Below are 19,262 nucleotides of genomic sequence, written 5' to 3' on the forward strand. Positions count from 1 at the left end.
CATCGTGTGGATACTTCATTCCTCCTTAGAATAAGGAACAAAATACCCATGAAAGGATATAGGTACAGAGACAAAATTTAGAGCTAAGATGAAAGGATAGACTATCTAAACAATGAATTCTTTACCATGAGAGTGGCTGACTCCTGCCCTTAGCGTGGCATATGGGATTCTTCTCCGCTACTGCCTTGTCTGCTGGAGGGGTCAGCTTTCTCATCCAAACCTCTGGTATTAAAGACCTGTGAGGTTTTCAGGATTATCCTAGAAGCAGGGCATTCCTTCTTTTGCACCAGGATTGCCTGGCTTACTTTTTGGAGGCATCTTTTGCTTCTCAACCAGTAGGAGTAAGCTATGCACATGGAGCTGTATTCAGCTTGGCTTCTTTTCCATGAGTCTTTCCCCCCCTACATTCAGGTATCTTCACACTCCCTATCCTATTTTGCTTTCTAGGTTGCTGTGATAAAAACAGTGGCCAAAAGCAACTTAGGAAGTATACAGAACAATAAAATACATGCAGAAGGCCTAGTTCAGACCTATGCAGAGTCTGTATTTGTTGCTTCAGTCTCTATGAGCCCTTATTAGCCCTGCTTGGTTGATTCTATGAGACATGTTCTTGTGGCTTCCTACCATCTTTCTCCATCTTCCTCAAAGGTTCCCTGAGCTCACCTAAAGTTTGGCTGTGGTCTCTACATCTGCTACCATCAGTTGCTGAATGGAGCCTCTCTGATAATTATTATGCTAGACTCTGATCTACAAGTATAGCAGAATATCACTAGGTATCATTTACTGACATTTTTATGGCCTTCACTTAAGCAGGGAATGTCTATGTGAGTTGGAGGCGGGAGGACAGCAGTAGAGGAAGGCCTTGGGGCAAGAAGGGGTGGCAGTGGATCTTTGGAAATGGAATTGAGGGAATAGGAGAGTTCCATATACAGTCTGGCAGCTTACCTGTTCTTCAGACAGGTATGGCCTGCATCTGAGTTCAGCTTGATTTCTTATATCATGTAGGACCACCTGCCCAGGGGTGGTACCTCTCATAGTGGGCTGGACCCTTCTACATCAATCATTACTCAAGACAGTGCTCATAGATTTGTCTACAGTCCATTCTGGTGAAGGCATTCTTTTAACTTAGGTTCTCTCCTTCCATGTTTTAGTTAGGATTTTACTGCTGTGAACTGGCATCATGACTATCTTCCAGGCAGGTAGGAGGAGGGTCTTAAAGTCCATGTCCACAGTGACACACCTACTCCTAAGGCTACACCTCCAAATACTGCCACTCCCTGGGCCAAACTTAATCAAACCACTAAATTCCACTCCCTGGCCCCCATAGGCTTTTTCAAACACATGAGTCTATGGGGGCCATAACTAGCCATAGCATAATACAAACTCTCAACAATGTTAAAAGTCCAAAGTTCAAGGTCTCTTCTGAGATTCATCCAGTTACTTTAACTGAAATCCCTAAAGCAAGACAGGAAACCAGCTGGGCAAACTCCAAACTCTGCATCTCCATGTCTGATGTCAAAGTGCTCTTTAGATCTCCAACTCCTTTTTAATCTTTGTTGACTGCAACAAACTTCTTTCTCCTGGGCTGGTTCTACTCTCTGTTAGCAGCTTTCTTTGGTGGGTATCCCATGGCTCTGGCATCTTTAATATCTGTGGTCTCCAAGTGGACTTCAACTTCACAGCTTCTTGTTCCAATAAGTGGGTTCCACACATGATCTTCTGGGTTCCTCCAAAGATCACTTCTCCAGCTCTGTCCTCTGTAGCACTCTAGGTTCTGGTTGACCTCACTCCACTGCTGCTGTTTTTGGTGATCATCCCATGGTGGTAGCTAGGGAGTACCTCTGGGTTATGGGCCAAGGACAAGCTGTAGGGTCCTTCCTGGTTCTTGGGTGCAGCTTGGGTTCTGCTGTAGGTCAAGTTCTCAGGCTGTTGTTATTGTTATTGTTGTTGTTGTTGTTTAAGATGGAGGCTGGTCCCAAGATGGAGTAGGGTTAGCCTCTCATTCCTCCCTTTTTCTGGTATCTAGAAGGGCCAATCAAGGGATTTTCTGAAGTTTATCTAATCTTATGAAAACAATAATAGGGCTATGTCTTTATGAATCAGTTAACTCGGGCCTGGATGTATTTGTGACCAGAAAGGTCTGAACCATCATATTTTAGAGGGGATCAGGGTTGTCATTGTCCAGACTTTGTGGTGTCCCTGAGGTTTGGCTAGAGGCCTCATCAGTGAGAGACAGGGGGGAGTCCTGAGGTTAAGTTTCCTCCTGCTGGTCTGGGTCATCTTCAACTGCAAATGGGTCTATGATTCCATGTTGCAATCCTGTGGACCTTCAGGGTGATGGGAGGGACCTTTTTAATGAAGCTTTAATGATCCCTGGCTGGAGGGGGACCTATTTTATAGAGAATATGAAGTTTAGGCCAAACATATTTATGAACCCATTGGACACATTCAAGATTATTCAGCAATTGGAGTGATGACCTCAAATTTAGTGATGACCTCTGCCTGTATGTTAAGAACAGCGGCGGGGGCGGGGGTGGGGTGGATATATCAAACATGATTTTAAAAGTGGTAAGGAGAGTTTCATACCTGATACAGTGCGAAGGGTAGGAGAGTTAACTCAGTCTTTGCAGTCTCTTTGGTCAATTTAGTTAAGGCCTCTTTTAAAGTTTTGTTTATTCTTTCTACCTGTCGTGAACTCTGGGGTCTGTATGCACAATAATGTTTCCAGTCAATTCCCAGAATATTGGCTAGTCCTTGACTTATCAGGGACACAAAAGCTGGCCCATGGTCTGACCCTATCATCTGAGGAAGTCCCTACCTTGGCGGTTTGTCTTCTTAGAGCTTCTTTGTCGCTGTGGATATATTTTCATGCTTGTTGGAAAAAACCTCAGTCCAACCTGAAAAGGTATCTATAAGCATCAGTAAATAGTTATATCTAAAGAAATTTTGGTTTTACCTCTGTGAAGTCTGTCTGTCAATAGACTCTGGGTTTTGTGCCTCTGAACCTATTACTGGGGTTCTTCTCGTTAGTCACCACAATAGTTAAGCTGGCAGGCTTTACAGTTCTTGACAGTCTCAGCTATCTTTGAGATTCTAATCCTGAAATTAGAAAATCCTGTATTCTCTCAACACCCATGTGGGAAGAGCAGCAACTCTTTTGAAGTATTCATAGTCCTATTCCTTCTGGCACAATGGGCATGTAATCTGCTCTTCTCTGCCATCTGTCATAACGGAACATGGGCAAATTCCTAGCCCAGATTACTTAGGGTGGTCAGGAAGTATAGGATCCCCTAGATCCAGGGAAGTCAAAGGTAAGAGAGATTTGTAGGGCAGCTTAACGGGCTGCTTGATCTGCCCTCTGAAACTAGGTCCTTTCCTCTCTGGTGTTCTGAGCAACTAATTGGCCAGCTTTTTAGGCCCCCATAGATCCCTTAGTAGGAAGAGGATTCCCTCTTTATTTTTGATAGTCTTTTCTTCTGCTATTAGAAGGCATCTCTCCTATAAATAGCCCCATGAACATGAGTGGTAGCAAAGGAACACTGGCTATTTGTGTGTCTTGTCTTTTCTCAGCTCTAAGGCCTTGATTAGAGCTACCAGTTGAGCTTTCTGGGCTCTGCCCATATGATATTGGTGCTTGAGACCACTGTTGCTCCAGGATATCTCAGTCAATCCTGAATGAAACTATCTGAAGATCTGGTCTGGTCCCATGAATGTGGGCCAAAAATATCTGAGCAGTCATGCAGTGGCCCATTGAGGTCAAGGTCAGGCAGCAGGATAGCTAGGCGCAGGGCAGTAGGGGCCTGAAAGGTTATCCTGGGTAATGAGTCATTCTGGCATTGTTGATGGTTAGGCTTTGGCCCAGTGACAGTTTGTCAGCATCCTTAGTCAGGAGGCCGACACTGTGATGATGTGGAAACAGGGGGCCTAGCTTCTGGCATCTGGGTCTAATTTCTTCGACAGGTACGCCACTGGCTGGCACCAGGGCCCAGAGTCTTGAGTCAACACTCCTTTTGCTGTCTCACATCTCTTGTCTGTGAAGAGATGGAAGGGCTTAGTCACTTCTGGCAACCCCAAAGCTGGTGTGGAAAAAAATGACCTCAGAGAGCCACCTCTGACCTTATGTATCCCCTGGACTTAGGTAGGTCACCTGTGGTTGGCAGGGCAGGGCCTTCTTAGCGGAGGCTTGATAGTCCAAATTTCCCAGGGCCTCCAAGAGGTCATGGGTCTTTTAGACATTCTTTTTTTTTTTTTGGTTTCTGCTCTCACCAGGAAGTCATTTATAAACTATTGAAGAGTCTTTATCTTTTAGGTTTTAGCAAGACAGAATGTTAAGCTCTGTTATCAACAAGAAAGCTAGTGGGTTTCACTTTTATTTTTAGGGTTACTCTGGGCATCTTTTAAGGTTATGGTTTGAATAGGCTTTTTGCTTGGGGACATTCCCTGGCCCAGTGGCCCTCCTCTTTACAATAAGCACTTTGGTTCTTTTCTAAGAGGAGCTGTTCTCAGTCCTTAGGGCCCCACTTACCTTTTTTTTTTTTTTTTTTTTTTTTTTTTTTTTTCTTTTCTTGGCTGTCCTGGAATTTTTTTTTTTTTTTTTTTTTTTTTGTAGACACCACTTGTTTTAGATGTCTTTTTTACATAGGTAGGCCACTGGCCCTGGGTCAGGGCCTGAGTAAGCACATTGGTTTCTAGAAGCCATTTGTTTCAGACTGTCTTCCACAGTCCTCTGGTTTGGCCATGGCTGCCGACAGGATCTTTGCCAGATTGAGAGTCTGTTTCTTCTGCTCTTTTAATTGCCTTTTCCCCCAATTTTTCTATCTTTATTAAACACTTTTTTTCTGCCTTTATCTTTTAAACTCTTTTCTCTTAGTCCTTGAACCTTTTGGAGTTTCCTGAAACCTGGTGCTGCCTGGTTAATAAAGGCTAGAGCTACTACTGTTTTTGCTTATCTTTGGGCAAATTACTGGCTGTCTCAGCCACTTTGAGACCTGCCAATTGGAACCTGGCGGGTAAAACTTAGCCTCTCCTTACCTTTAGCATTGTTGAAATCCTAATCTGAGTGGATTCCCCTGTGGGGCCAGGAACCAGTTTTCTGGCCTTTGTCTGTGGTGAAGAGAACCTGCAAGAGCTCTTTGCAATCATTTCAAGTGGGTGAAAAGGACTGTCTCTAAGAAATTAATTAAATCTCAAGGGTTGTCTGAAAAGGAGGGAGTTCTGTGTTCTCCAGTTAAAAAAAAAAGGTCACTAGTGGCAAAGGGTCAACAGTGATGAGGTTGGTTTCCTTGATCACCAACTGGCCCTGCTGTGGAGTAGGGCACGATGAGAAACTCAGATCACCAACTGGCCCTGCTGCGCACTAGGGCACCATGAGAGACCCAGAAGGCAGGGCTGCTTGGGGCACTGCTATTCCACTTGAGGGGTTGAATAATATGGGGGTGGAAAAATAGCATCTTCCTGCTTCTTCTTGGAGGACCAGGAGAGGGATCATGCAGGGGAGAGGTGATCTGGTGTCTCCTCCTTTGTACCCTTGGACATTTTTCTAGCCAAGTCAAAAACTCGTGCCTGTTGTCTAGGGAGAAAAAGTTTAAGCCAAGAGGGCAGGTCCTGTAGACCCAACATCGTCAGTCTGTTTAAGTCAAATTCACCTCCTAATAAGAAACAGAAAACAGAGTGGACAGCAGCTCTTGAAAGTGACACACACAGAGCAGACAGCTCACTAGCAGCAAAAATAACCAGGATTGCATGCAGCAGGGTTCCACATCCCCTAGTGGGGTTCCATGTCTGCTCCTTCCTACCCAGAAATTAACTCCAGGGGCTCTCCCTCCCCTGGGGATTTTGAAATGTCTCCCAAGCCCCTGTGGCTACAATATACCAGCACATCCACTGCAGGAGGGGTTCAATATCCACTTTTGTTGTTTTTTGACACGAAATACAGATTTTTAGGCCTTTTCAGAGCACAATTACAGAATTATTCAAAAGAGAATAATTGTGGTACTACATGAGTACATAGACAGACACAGACTACATAAACACATGGACAGACACTCACAGACCCAGAAGTTCTGGGTACTAAGACCATCCGGGTTGGGTCCTGGTGGCCTTGGAATTCCTGAACAATGCACCAAAATGTTGTGCCAGGAAGTGTCCGTGAACCCCCAAAAAACCACTAAGGAGTCGTTTCTGATGTAATAGCATTAGGGTCTCTTTATTACAAGCTTGGGCTTGGGCTCTCCTCCAACCCAACCCTGACACAGCAGGACAGGAAGGGAAGGCAGGCAGAGCAGCCTTGAACCCTTAGCAGGACTAGTTTTTATAGGAAAATAGGAGCAAGTGAGAGGGTGAGGGAGGGGGTATCCAGTCTGACAAGCATCTAATAAGCCAACAGATAGGTGCTCTGAAGCAAGACAGTATAAACTCACAAGCTGTCTGAAAGTGCATCTGAAATGATCAGACTAATCTTTGATTAACTATTACTAGAAAGTAGCTAGGGAGTACCTCTGGGTTATGGGCCAAGGACAAGCTGTAGGGTCCTTCCTGGTTCTTAGGTGCAGCTTGGGTTCTGCTGTAGGTCAAGTTCTCAGGCTGCTGTTGTTGTTTAAGATGGAGGCTGGTCCCAAGATGGAGTAGGTTTGGCCTCTCACAACAAAGTCTTCCATATTCCTACTAGGATGGCCCATTAAGCCCCACTTAAAGCATTCCACCGCTTTCCAAATCCAAAGTCCCCAAATCCACATTCTGCCAAACAAAAGTATGGTCGAGCCTATCACAGCAGTATCCCAGGCCCTGGTGCCAGCATCTGTTTTAGTTAGGGTTTTACTGCTATAAACCGACACCATGACCAAGGCAAGTCTTACAAGGACAGTATTTAATTGGGGCTGGCTTACAGGTTCAGATGTTCAGTCCATTTTCATCAAGGCAGGGACATGGCAGCATCCAGGCAGGCATGATACAGCAGGAGGTGAAAGTTTTACATCTTCATCCAAAGGCAGACAGGAAAAGACTAGCTTCTAAGCAAGTAGGAAGAATGTATTAATGCCTACACAGTGACACATCTATTCCAAGGCTACACCTCCAAATAGTGCCACTCCCTGGGCCAAACATATTCAAACCACCACATTCCAGATGACTCTAATATTTATCAAGTTGAGAAAAAACTAATGCTCTTCTTTCTTTATTTGTTTGGAATTTCAATCTGCCTTGTTTTATTCTGACTTTTGTCCTTCATGAGGTCATAGAGCAGCATTTTTTTCAGTGTGTCACCTTATCTAGAAGTACTCATATTTTTGAATTTTGAAATTAATTAGTATGTTTTTACTATTTTATAGAGCATACAGAATTCCCAAGTACATTTTAATTAGAATTAATTCATTTATTTGTTAAACAAATTTGCTTGCTAGCTATATGCTAGGAAATATATAAAAAACTCAGGATCTACTTTTGAGGAATTGCAAATGTCAAAAGGATGAGAATGTAATGTACATGCACAGTATTGATGTACCTTTATTGTGTAATGTGAATAATACCTCTGTTTAAATCTATTTATTAGTATAATCTCTACCATATCAGAATACTTTGTGAATGAGGTATTTTGGTAATTTTAATTTTAAGTTTCTAGGTGAATAACAATCCTTGGTTCAACTTTTCCTTGTTAAACATCTGTTTCAAAAGGATCAATATGCTCTTGCTTTATTGAGTGCCATTTAGTGAACATAATTAAAGCCTTCTTGAATAGAAAACTTTTCAAGGCCATGAGATAACTGTCTTTAACCAAGAAATTTGTGGAGCATTATAATGACTGGCCAAACCATAAATGTCCCTGGAAATTTCTTTTCTAAATGCCTGAATATCATGAATTTGACTTATTTTATTGTCATTTGCTTATTTTTTAAACAAGAAATTTTAAAATGATTTTAAAGCTTAATTTAACACAGTTTCTTTTAGGTATATGAGTACACTGTCACTGTCTTCAGATACATCAGAAGAGGGTATCAGACCCCATTATAGATGGTTGTGAACCAACATGTGATTGCTGGAATTTAACTCAGTACCTCTAGAAGAGCAGTCAGTGCTTCTAACCACTGAGCCATCTCTCCAGCCCCCTTAACCACAATTTCTAACTAGATTCAAACACATTGAATATAATAAGTGGTATTTAAGTCCAAAACCTCTAATGCATAGTGAGAATGTTTTCCCCATAAGGTATACAATGATATCCTATTTGCTAGCTTTAAAATTTTTCACACTAGAGTTGTAATTCTATTATATTCTTTCAGTTGTACTTGAATATCCATGCTTTAGAAGATAAATAATTTTAAATCATTCCGACTCCTTTCCTAAGAAACTGTGGACATAAAATTTTGCTGACAGTAGATTACAAATGAAGACATTTTTAAACTGTTAGTCTAAAATATACTGGTGTATATGATTATAATCAGCAAATTTTAGTGTGGCTGGTGGACAGAACTAGACTATTTAATGAGCTGACCTGGAAGGCAAAGACAGGAAGATCCTGATTCCTAACCTAGCCTGGTCCACATGATGAGACCCTTAAATAAGTGCTGGGGATATTCCTCAGTGGTAGAGCACATGAAGAAACCTAACTTTCATCCCCTACCTCACAAAACTAAAACCAATGTTTAATAAAATTGGAAATTGGGGAGTATAATGAGCAGACAGCCTGGTTAAACCTAAATATCCCTGGAACTTTCTAAACTCTTTGATGTCATAAATTTGACTTATTTCATTGTCATTTGTGGGGGTCAGAACAGGAGAGAGAGGGGTTGTAAGCTTCTGTGTGGCTGCTGGGAATTGAACTTGGATGCCCTGGAAGAGCAGCTACTGCTCCTAACTGCTGAGCTATATCTCCATCTCCATGATTCCCTTTAAAACCACCATCACCACCACTACCACCAACATCTTTATAATGGGCAAACATTTAAACTAATAATTTTACTTAGCCAGGTGGTGGTGGCACACGCCTTTAATCCCAGCCCTTGGGAGGCAGAGACAGGCGGATTTCTGAGTTCGAGGCCAGCCTGGTCTACAAAGTGAGTTCCAGGACAGCCAGGGCTACACAGAGAAACCCTGTCTCGAAAAAAAAAATAATTTTACTTATTTTATCACACCTAGGTTTCTTTTGTGTGAGTGGGTTTTCTATAATATACCTGATATCTATATTTATACCTGTATATAATCTAGATCTAGATCACCTTTCATATAAATTATATGTTTCTGGCTCTTCTAACTACACATAGACGCTAATATGATTTATTTAAACTAAATCCTTAGTTTGAAAGGAGAAAGAGAAGTTCCTTAATCTTAGTATGGGTCGAAAAGAACTAATTATAAAACAAGAATGATGTTTTAAGGCATGTATACATTGTGCAAAGCCAAAATCTAGTTAGTTAAGGGATGCATTATATTGCATAAGTATCTTTTATGTCTACTTTTTTAGCAAATTATCTCATATTTTATCCAAACCATTAGTCATATAGTTTCTTTTCTGTTATTCTGGAAACTTGAATCTCCTCAATTATATCCTCATCAAACTCTATCAAAAAGTGCTCCATGCATCCTGAGTATGAAACCATTTTTTCCTTAAAGTAAATAAGTTCTTACCTGGTTATTTTCTTGTTTGTTTTTGTGTTTTGTTTTTGTTGTTGTTTTGAGATAGAGTTTCTCTGTATAGCTCTGGCTGTCCTGGAACTGAATCTGTAGACCATGCTGGCCTCAAATTCAGAAATCTGCCTGCCTCTGCCTCCCAAGTGCTGGGATTAAAGGCATGCACAACCACTGCCCGGCTTGGTTATTTTCATAATTTTAATATTTCTATTTATTTTTATTAAATATTGGTTACAGTGTGTTTGGTTTTTTGAAAGGTATAAGTAACAGTAATATAAAACCATTATGGAAAACCATGTGCCTACCATTCAGTTTATAGGAAAGTCTCCTGTATTTTTATTTTTATTTTTTTTGGTTTTTTGAGCCAGGGTTACAGCCCTGGCTGTCCTGGAACTCATTCTATAGACCAGGCTGGCCTCGAACTCAGAAATCTGCCTGCCTCTGCCTCCCAAGTGTTGAGATTAAAGGCGTGTGCCACCACTGTGGGACTCCCTTTTGAATCTTATTCTTGAATTTTATTTAATGGAAATATGGATGTTTTGCCTATATGTATGTATGTGCACCAAATGTGAGCCTTTTGCCCACAGAGGCCAGAGAAGTGTTGGATCCTCCCTGGAACTAGAATTACAGGAGTTGTGAGCTACCTGGGAATTGAACTTGAGTGCCCTGGAAGAGCAGCCAGTGCTCTTAACTGCTGGGTCATTTCTCCAGCTCCATAATTTACTTAAAAAACAAAACAAAACAAAGCAAATCAACAGGCTAGTCAACTAACCTGGATCCCTGAGAGCTCCCAGGCTGATCCTAGGCTCCTGGCACATATGTAGCAGAGAGCTGCCACTTCTGGCCTGTGGGAGAGGATGCACCTAATCCTGCAGACTTGATGACCCAGGGTAGGCGAATACTGGGGGTGGGGTGGGTAGTGCTGTCTTCTCAGAGGTGAAGGGGAGTGTGGAGGAACTCTGAAAGGAGGGGTCAGGGGAGGGGCAACATTTAGGATGAAATTAATTAATTAAAAAACAAAACAAGAAGGTCCAGTGACAGGCCCAAAGTGGGATCCAGTTCAAGGGGAGGTCCCAAGGCCTGACACTGATACTGAGGCTATGGAACACTCACAAAAAGCATGATCACACTCCAGAAGACCCCATAAGCACCTGAGAGAGTCAGAGGCAGATATTTGCACCAACCAATGGACAGAAGCAGCTGACACCTGTTGTTGAATTAGGGAAGGCTGAAAGAAGCTGAGGAGAAGGGCGATCCTGTAGGAGGACCAGCAGTCTCAATTAACCTGGTCCCCTGAGATCTCTCAGACACTGGACCACCAACCAGGCAGCATACACCAGCTGATGTGAGGCTCCCAACACACATACAGTAGAGGACTTCGGGGTCTGGGTTCACTGAGAGAAGATGCAACTAACTCTCAAGAGACTGGAGGCCCCAGGGAGTTTAAGAGGTCAGGTGTGGTGGAGGGTAGGGACATCCATGTGATGACAGGGGCATGGGGAGGAGGAATGGGATGTGGAACAGTCAGAGAGTGGTTGGGGAGATTAAAATATGGAGTGTAAAAATGAATTAATTATAATAAAATAAATAAATAAAAACAAAAAAAAACATTTTGATTCCTTATCTATCTGTGTTGGTTAAGCAACGTTGCTGTTTATACACATTTGAATTGCATATTTATGGGGCATACCTGTATATAATTTTGTACATCTTAGCCTTTTGGCTTAGTAGTAGTTTTTTGAAATTCTTCCTGAATTTTGTATGTGACTGTAATTGTTTTTTATTTTTTATTTTGTTGAGGCAAGGTCTCACTATGTAGTTACAGCTGGCCTGGAACTCACTGTGTGGATTACATTGGCTTCAGACTAGCGGAGGTCTGCCTGCCTCTGCATCCTGAGTGGTGGGCTTAAAGGCATATAAAATACTATCATTTCCAGCAATGTGATTATAATTTTTTGTATTTAGCACTAATTTATAATGTTTTGTTGCATGAATATAACCCAGTTTAATTGTCTACTCTTCCCTTGATTAATATTTGAATTGTTTCCAGATTTTTACAGTTAAATTTTTCATAGGAAAGGGCTGGTGAGATGGCTTAGCAGCTAAATGTCTGTACTGGCTACTTTTTGTGTCAACCTGATACAAGCTAGAGTTATTTGAAACCGGGGAACCTCAATTGAAAAAACAATGTTTTCATAAGATCAGGCTGTAAGGCATTTTCTTTCTGTCTTTTTTGTTTTGTTTTTTTTTTTGTTTTTTTTCGAGACAGGGTTTCTCTGTGTAGCCCTCCTGTCCTGGAACTCACTTTGTAGACCAGGCTGGCCTCGAACTCAGAAATCTGCCTGCCTCTGCCTCCCGAGTGCTGGGATTAAAGGCATGTGCCACCATGCCCAGCTAGGCATTTTCTTAATTAGCGATTTATGGGGGCTGGACTAGCCCATTGTGGGTGGTGCCATCCCTCTGGGCTGGTGGTCCTAGGTTCTGTAAAAAAGCAGACAAGTAAAGCATGAGGCACAAGCCAGTAAGCAGCACCTTTCCATGGCCTGTGTATCAGCTTCTGCCTCCAAGCTCCTGCCCTGGTTGATTTCCTTTAGTGATAGACTATACTCTGGAAGCTTAAGCCAAATAAATCCTTTCCTCACTTGCTTTTGGTTATGGTGTTTCATCATAGCAATAGAAATGCTAAGATAAGGTCCTTACCACCAAGGCAGTGACAAGCCACTGGAAGCCACATGGTGAATAGAGAAAACCAACCTCTGCAGGTTGTCCTCTGACCTCCACATGCATACCACAGCACATATGTGCATAATTGTGCATGTACACACACAATTAAGTAAACAGCATTTAATTAAAAATGTCTAGGATTAAAACTAATGTGTACAAACCACATCTGCAATCAGGAAGAAGAGGTGCGAGATCATGAGTTTGAGGCCATTTTAGTATCTTGAGCTATAATAGGTTGGACTGTATAGTGAAGCCATGTCATATAAACAGAATGCAAAACAATGCTCTGGGTCATACTATATGTGATGTCACTTGATTCTATCCTCCTAAAAGTTTCTATGTTCAGTTTATCATATATCTATAGTTTAGATTCTATAGACAGTTTTTGCTGTTTTTAGAAGGAAAGTCAGTGATGATTCCTATTTTGACACTGGTGAAAGAGGCAGCCCAGTTTTTTACACGAACTTTTCTTGTACCCCCAGCTCCCCATATATACTGCACCAACCCTCCATTCTAAATATGTTGAAGAACAGCCTGGTAATTTACAAAGGGGCTTTGCATCCATCCGTACTACAACCGTGTATTATATTGGCTGGTGCAAGGTAAGTCTGTTTTGATAGTAGTTAAATATCAGTTTTTTATTAATTGTTTCAGGTATTCATAGATGTGAATTAAAAAAAAAACTATTATTCTTCTCTTATACATTGTATTCCAACTGTTTTCCCTTCCTTCTACTTCTCCTAGTCCCTCCTCTTCCTGCATGCCCTCTCCTCCAGATCAACTTCTCTGTCCCCACCTCCAAACAAACAAACAAGCAAACATCAGACCTCACAGGGATAGCCACTGAACATGCCCTAACAGGAGAGAGTAAGACTGGGCACAAACCCTCATATTCAGGCCGGACTAGGCAATAAAGTAGGAGGAAAAAGGTCCTAAGAACAGGCCAAAGAATCAGAGATAAACCTAGCTCTCAATGTTAGGAGTCCCATAAGAACACCAAGCTATACAACCATAACAAAAATGCAGAGAACCTATATCAGACCCATATGGGCTCCCTGATTGTCAGTTTAGTCTCTGGGCTCCTATTAGCCCTGGTTAGTTGATTCTATGGGCCCTGTTCTTGGGCCATTCTTTTTTTTAAGATTTATTTATTTATTATATGTAAGTACACTGTAGCTGTCTTCAGACACCCCAGAAGAGGCATCAGATCTTGTTACGGATGGTTATGAGCCACCATGTGGTTGCTGGGATTTGAACTCCGGATCTTTGGAAGAACAGTCAGGTGCTCTTACCCACTGAGCCATCTCTTGGGCCATTCTTGACCCCTCTGCTTCCTACAGTGCCTGGTCTCTGCATCTGCTACCCTGGTTGCTGGATGATGCCCCTATGATGACATTTGGGCTAGGCCTTGATTCATAGATGCATTTTTTTTTTGAAAAGAGAAGAAACTACCTCAAAATTTAGTGGCTTAAATATTCCCATTATTTTGAAGCTAGGAATGTGATGAGAATTCAAATAGATGATTCTTCTGTTTGTGTGATATTGTCTGAGGCTACTCTGTGGCATTCATCAGGCAAATGAGCTGTTCTAGAGAGGTCAAAACAGTTTAATTTGTAACTTGTCAAGGGTGGCTGGATGACTAACTTAGCTGAAATTGTTGACTGAGGTAGAAGCTGATAGATAACACACTGATGTTTTATTAGCAGCACCATATAAATTTAGTTGTGTGTAGTCAAAATCTCCACTGTGAGGGTCTTAGTAATAATGGTACCAATATTTTTCTAATACTGAACTAATAATCGGTTTTCACTCCATCAACAAATGTAGCCTGATTATAAACCTTTGTGTAATTTAACATTTTATTATTTTTCGATGATTTCATACTTACACACATGAATATTGACATTATTTCCACCTCAACCTCTCCCATCCTTCACCTCCTCCTGTGTTCCCATTGTTGCCTCTCAATTTCATAACCCCTTATTTATTATTGATAAACACACACAGAAACACACACGCATGTACACCACTGAGTCCATTTAGTGTTGTTCATATGTATATGTGTTCAGGGTTGACTACTTGGTATTGACTAACCTATCCGGGTTTGTTTCTAGAGATTACTCATTCCCTTTCTCTTATAAACCATTGATTAATTGCCTGTGGCTCTTTATCTAGGATTGGGCTTTGTGAGATTTCCTCATCCTAGTTGGAATGTCACCTGGTGGTATCACTGTGAAGGTCTTGTGTAGGTGACCATGTTGTTAAGATTTGGAGATGCAGATTCTCTGTCATATATAATTCTAATCTATTCAGTTAAGGTGAGGCTGGTGAGATGGCTCAGTGAAATGCTTGAAATTCGAGCTGGTGTCCCAAGTTTTATCCCTAGAACCCATGTCCCAATAAATGTATTAAAAGATAGCATCCTTAGGTGAAATATCTAATTAGTGAACTCTGATCAATCCATGAGATATTTCAAACATGTGATGTGGAGTTATTTTTTGAAAGTTTGTGTTTGTCATACACTTCCAGGGTACAGGTTGTGCTAGTCACCCTTAATGTGATCCCTGTGGGAAATATCTTAATTATGGTCTGAGTCATGCCCCTCCGGCTACACGACAAGAGCTAGATGATTCAGACTTAGGTCTCTTGAGACCTCATTTTCTATAGTGTACTCAGATGTGTCTTCAGTGAGGTAATTGTTCCTGAGAGATCTTTAAATTGCTATTGTAACTATTACCCAATTTAAGACTGAAAGAACATTTTATTCTGTTAATATGCTGAAGCAAATAGGTTGATGAAGGGCACTTTCAAATGCATTTCATCTTCAATGTAAACAACTTTTCTTCTCTAATTTTCTCCTAAATACGCAATCTATTTTTCGAAAAAAAACAAAAACAAAACAAAAAAAAAAAAAAAAAAAAAAAAAAAAGAAGAAGAAGAAGAAGAAGCCTGATTTAAATGACTTCTTTGTGGAAAGTAGTTTCATGGAGTGTGAATTCAATACAAGCTGTTAGCCTACGCTTTGCTTTCCTGATTGAAATTGATGTCACAGTGCCCCCAAGTGGTAAAAAGGAATTTTTAAATACAGTTAAGGAAAATTTGCCCGAAGACCAGTTAGTTTTCATCTTTGATGATTAAATGGTTCAAACAACTCAGTTGCAGGTGATGTTTTCTAAGACAAATTCCCCCAAGAGAAATGTCCCAGTGACACTTTGTTTTATGCCAGTTTGTAGAGCTTTAAGCCATGATAAACATCTGCTCATGATTAAACTGAGACAGCATTAGTAGACCAAGACATCTTAATAATTTACTTTCATTCCCATCTAATATAGTTGTTTCTGTTTTTCTGCTTTGAAAATATCTGTTACTTTGTTTCTATTCCATGGTTTCATACATAAGGAGGTCATATGTTTAGATTGCGTTTTCTAGCTTGTACAGTAGAATTCAGCATGGGAAAATCAGCAAGATTCTGAGAAAAAAATCACTCATATTTTCTCTAATATAAGTGAGATAACATCCACCACTCAGTTAATGTAATAGTATCTTTGCAGCCAAGTATGTTAGAAATAGGTAAACAGAAAAAAAATCCATTGCTTTAAAGCTTTAATCCCTTCAGTGGGTTAATATAATCTTGATTTATGGAGAATTTATGTTACTATTTAAAAATAAATGGCTCATTTATTTTTTCTCATTGTAATTGCACACTAAGATAAAGGGAAGAGATAAAGCGCTTTTCATTAGGCCTTCCTGATTTTGTTTTTTCTCTACAAATCATTACACCTTTGCTATTGCATTCTTATTAGTCAGATGGTTTTGTGTGTGTGCTGAGCTATACCTCCCGTCATGATTTATTGACGATGCATTTCCTTTTTTTCCAGGTTATTATAAAGTAAGATGATAAATCTTTAGAAAATTTTCAGTATCTTTTCTGTAAAATCACTTGATTATTTTCAAGGCATTACATTACTCACTTCTATGAGGAAAATAATACAGAATAATTACTATGTTAAGTGAAATGGAACACAAGAGATGAAGGAACAATACAGTAAGCAAGTATACTCCTAGCAAATAGGATTTTGATTTTAATGTAATACTAAATCAACAGCTAAATGTAATCTCAGAGCTGTACTGATTAACCCCTCAAAAATTTACATCTTTTTTGTATACCCCCTTTTTGCATAGAACATTTATCTCTTTATGAAGAATGGGGTTATGGATACAGTACAGTTTGGAAAAGGTAGGTGAGTAATCCATTTATAATTAAAAATATATTATGGTTTTAAGTTGTCTTGTTTAAAATTTAAGAATGTAAACATAGTATATTACGCATTACTATTGTTATACTGATGAAGAAGATAAATTCTGTACTTTATTTTTAATAATAACAAAACAATAGTATGTACTGTTTCTTTCACAATTTATTATATGCTAAGGCTTCATCACATTGCTGAGTATTGCTACTATAAATACAGACTTCTCTTATAGATTAGGAAACTAAAGTTTAGAAAGTTTAACTAGGTTCACAAGGTTACTAAGAGACAATGCCCAGGTTCAAACTCAAACCATTTTTAACTGAAAGTCCACATTGTAGATTTAAAAAGTGTTAGGTGAAGATTTATCCCCTTTTTTGCTAATTGGTTTAAATAAGTGTTATTATCTGTTAAAATACATTATGCTTTTCTATCAATTGCTGGGAAATGACATAGAATCACACATCCTGAACTGTCTCAGCTAATGTTGGAAAGTAATTGCACTTAAGTTTCTTAATGGTATTTGGCAGCAGACATAACTTCCTGATATTTCTTGCCTAGAGCAGTTAGCAAAATAAACATGTATGGAAAACAAAGAAAAATGAGCTAAAATTTTAGGTATCTTCATAAGCTTAATGCAGTTTATTTGAAATATCATTATTTAATATACATTAAAATTTAGCATATTTATTAATATTTTTGTAGCTTAGTTGAACCTGGAATTCTTATTTCTGTCTTTATCTTCCTGTCTTATCATCCCAAGTTCTCGGTTAGCATATGCACCAATATACCCAGCTATCCCTCATCAATTTTGAGAACCATAATTATGTATGTGATTTTTATCAATAACTATGATAGAAAAGTATATTTTTAGAGCTGGAAACAATTTAAATGTATAAAACACTGAAGCATCTGTACTTTTGATTATGCTTTATATGTTTTTGACTATTTTCACCTCTTATCTTGATCTTTGGTTTTAGCTAATGCCTAGTGTGAGGTTTGTGGGAGATAGTGACAAGAAATGTCGAATTTCAAAATTCCTTTTTAAACAGGTAACAGCAGAAGCCTGTTCATTGTAGGGATGTAAAACATACACAAGTAGAACTTTATTTTATGGTAATCATATTTAAGCTGTACTTTCTAGCACCATAGCTCTTTTAACAATAATAATAACTAACAATAATAGTTTATATCATAAAGAATGTAAGTATTAAATGATCTATGGAAGATACATTTGATTTTGTAGTTAGTATTATGACAAAAGTTTTAAGTTGCTGTCCATATCAATTTTTTGTATAATTTATTTGATATGTATTTAAACTACCACTATTACCATATTTTTGCTATTAATATTCAAATCTCTAGCTTGTATTGCACTGTTTATAATGTCCAATTGGAGTCATTCTTATTCATTCTTAACTGGTCTCTTCAGATGCATATGTCTATCTGAAGAATCCTCCCCAAGATTTTCTCCCCAAAATGGGAGTGATTACAGCTTCGGGACTGGCAGGTTTGGTTTCAGCAAGAAAAGGTATGCTTTTAAGATATATTTTCTCTTTCAGTGCTATTACACTAGATTCTAAATTTTACCTTCATGACATTTAGTGAATACTATCATCAGATTAAATTAGTGTAAAAATGTTTTGATTCTTGACTATTCCATATTTATATTTAAAGATTATGCTTGACTATACTAATTGTAGTAAAGAGTGGAGAACAACTAAAATTCTTTTATTCTGTTGGTAATATGTGAAATGATATAAGAATTCTGGAAAAGAGTTTGACTAATTCTCATAAAGGTAACTATATACATATCAAGCAACTTAGGAATGGCATTCCAAAGTATTTACTTACTCAATATGTGCTGACTAGTCTTGTGTTACTTGACAAAAGCTAGCGTTATCTGAAGGGAGGGAACTGCAGTTGAGAAAATGCCTCCATTTAAGATCCAATTGTAAGGCATTTTCTTAACTAGTGATTGATAGATTTGGGCACAGCACATTATAGATGGTGCCATCCCCTGTGCTGCTGGCCCAGGGTTCTGTAAGAAAGCAGGCCAAACAAGCCATGGAGAACAAGAATAAGCAGCACTCCCCAATGACATCAGCTCCTGCTTCCAGGTCCCTGCCCTGTTTAAGTTCCTGCCCTGACTTCCTTCAGTGATGAATAGTGATTTGGAAGTGTACGCCAAATAAACCCTTTCCTCTCCAAATTGCTTTTTTGGTCCTGGTGTTTCGTCGCAGCAATAGAAACCCTAAGAGTCTAGAGAAATGAAACACCCATACACAAATGTTTATAGCAATTGTAAATAATCATAAAAGGCTGGAAACAGGGTAAGTATTTCTCCAAGCAGGTAAATGAATAAAGAGACCAGTGGCCCCACAAAGAAACACTATTCAGTGTCATGCCATAATATTTTGAGGTATTGGTACATGTAACATTGGTTGTGAAATTCATACTACCAAAAGAATCTTGAGAATTGTATGTTAGTATAAAGGTATACACTAACCACTCGAAACTGTTTTCCTTAATCGTGCTACTCTAACACTGTACATGATGTTAAGGTAAAATCTGGTTAACTTTTGGTTTCAACCTCACCCAGGTAGTTGAAATCAACATTCATCAGATAGGAATGGAGTTTTCAGAATTATATATATATATATAGAT

The 19,262-nt window shown here is 39.5% G+C and overlaps 1 protein-coding gene across 1 annotated transcript in view; it reads left to right on the forward strand.

The window, feature by feature from the left end:
• Apool (apolipoprotein O like) overlaps window positions 1-19,262 on the forward strand; it is a 59,374-nt gene that overhangs the window by 20,525 nt on the left and 19,587 nt on the right. The window contains exons 3-5 of the mRNA XM_021188479.2: window positions 12,828-12,947; window positions 16,528-16,582; window positions 18,028-18,126. Of these exons, the coding sequence (XP_021044138.1) occupies window positions 12,828-12,947; window positions 16,528-16,582; window positions 18,028-18,126 (274 nt within the window). The remainder of the gene's footprint in view (window positions 1-12,827; window positions 12,948-16,527; window positions 16,583-18,027; window positions 18,127-19,262) is intronic.

This window comes from Mus pahari, chromosome X, assembly GCF_900095145.1.
Source record: "Mus pahari chromosome X, PAHARI_EIJ_v1.1, whole genome shotgun sequence".
Taxonomy (NCBI): Eukaryota; Metazoa; Chordata; class Mammalia; order Rodentia; family Muridae; genus Mus; species Mus pahari.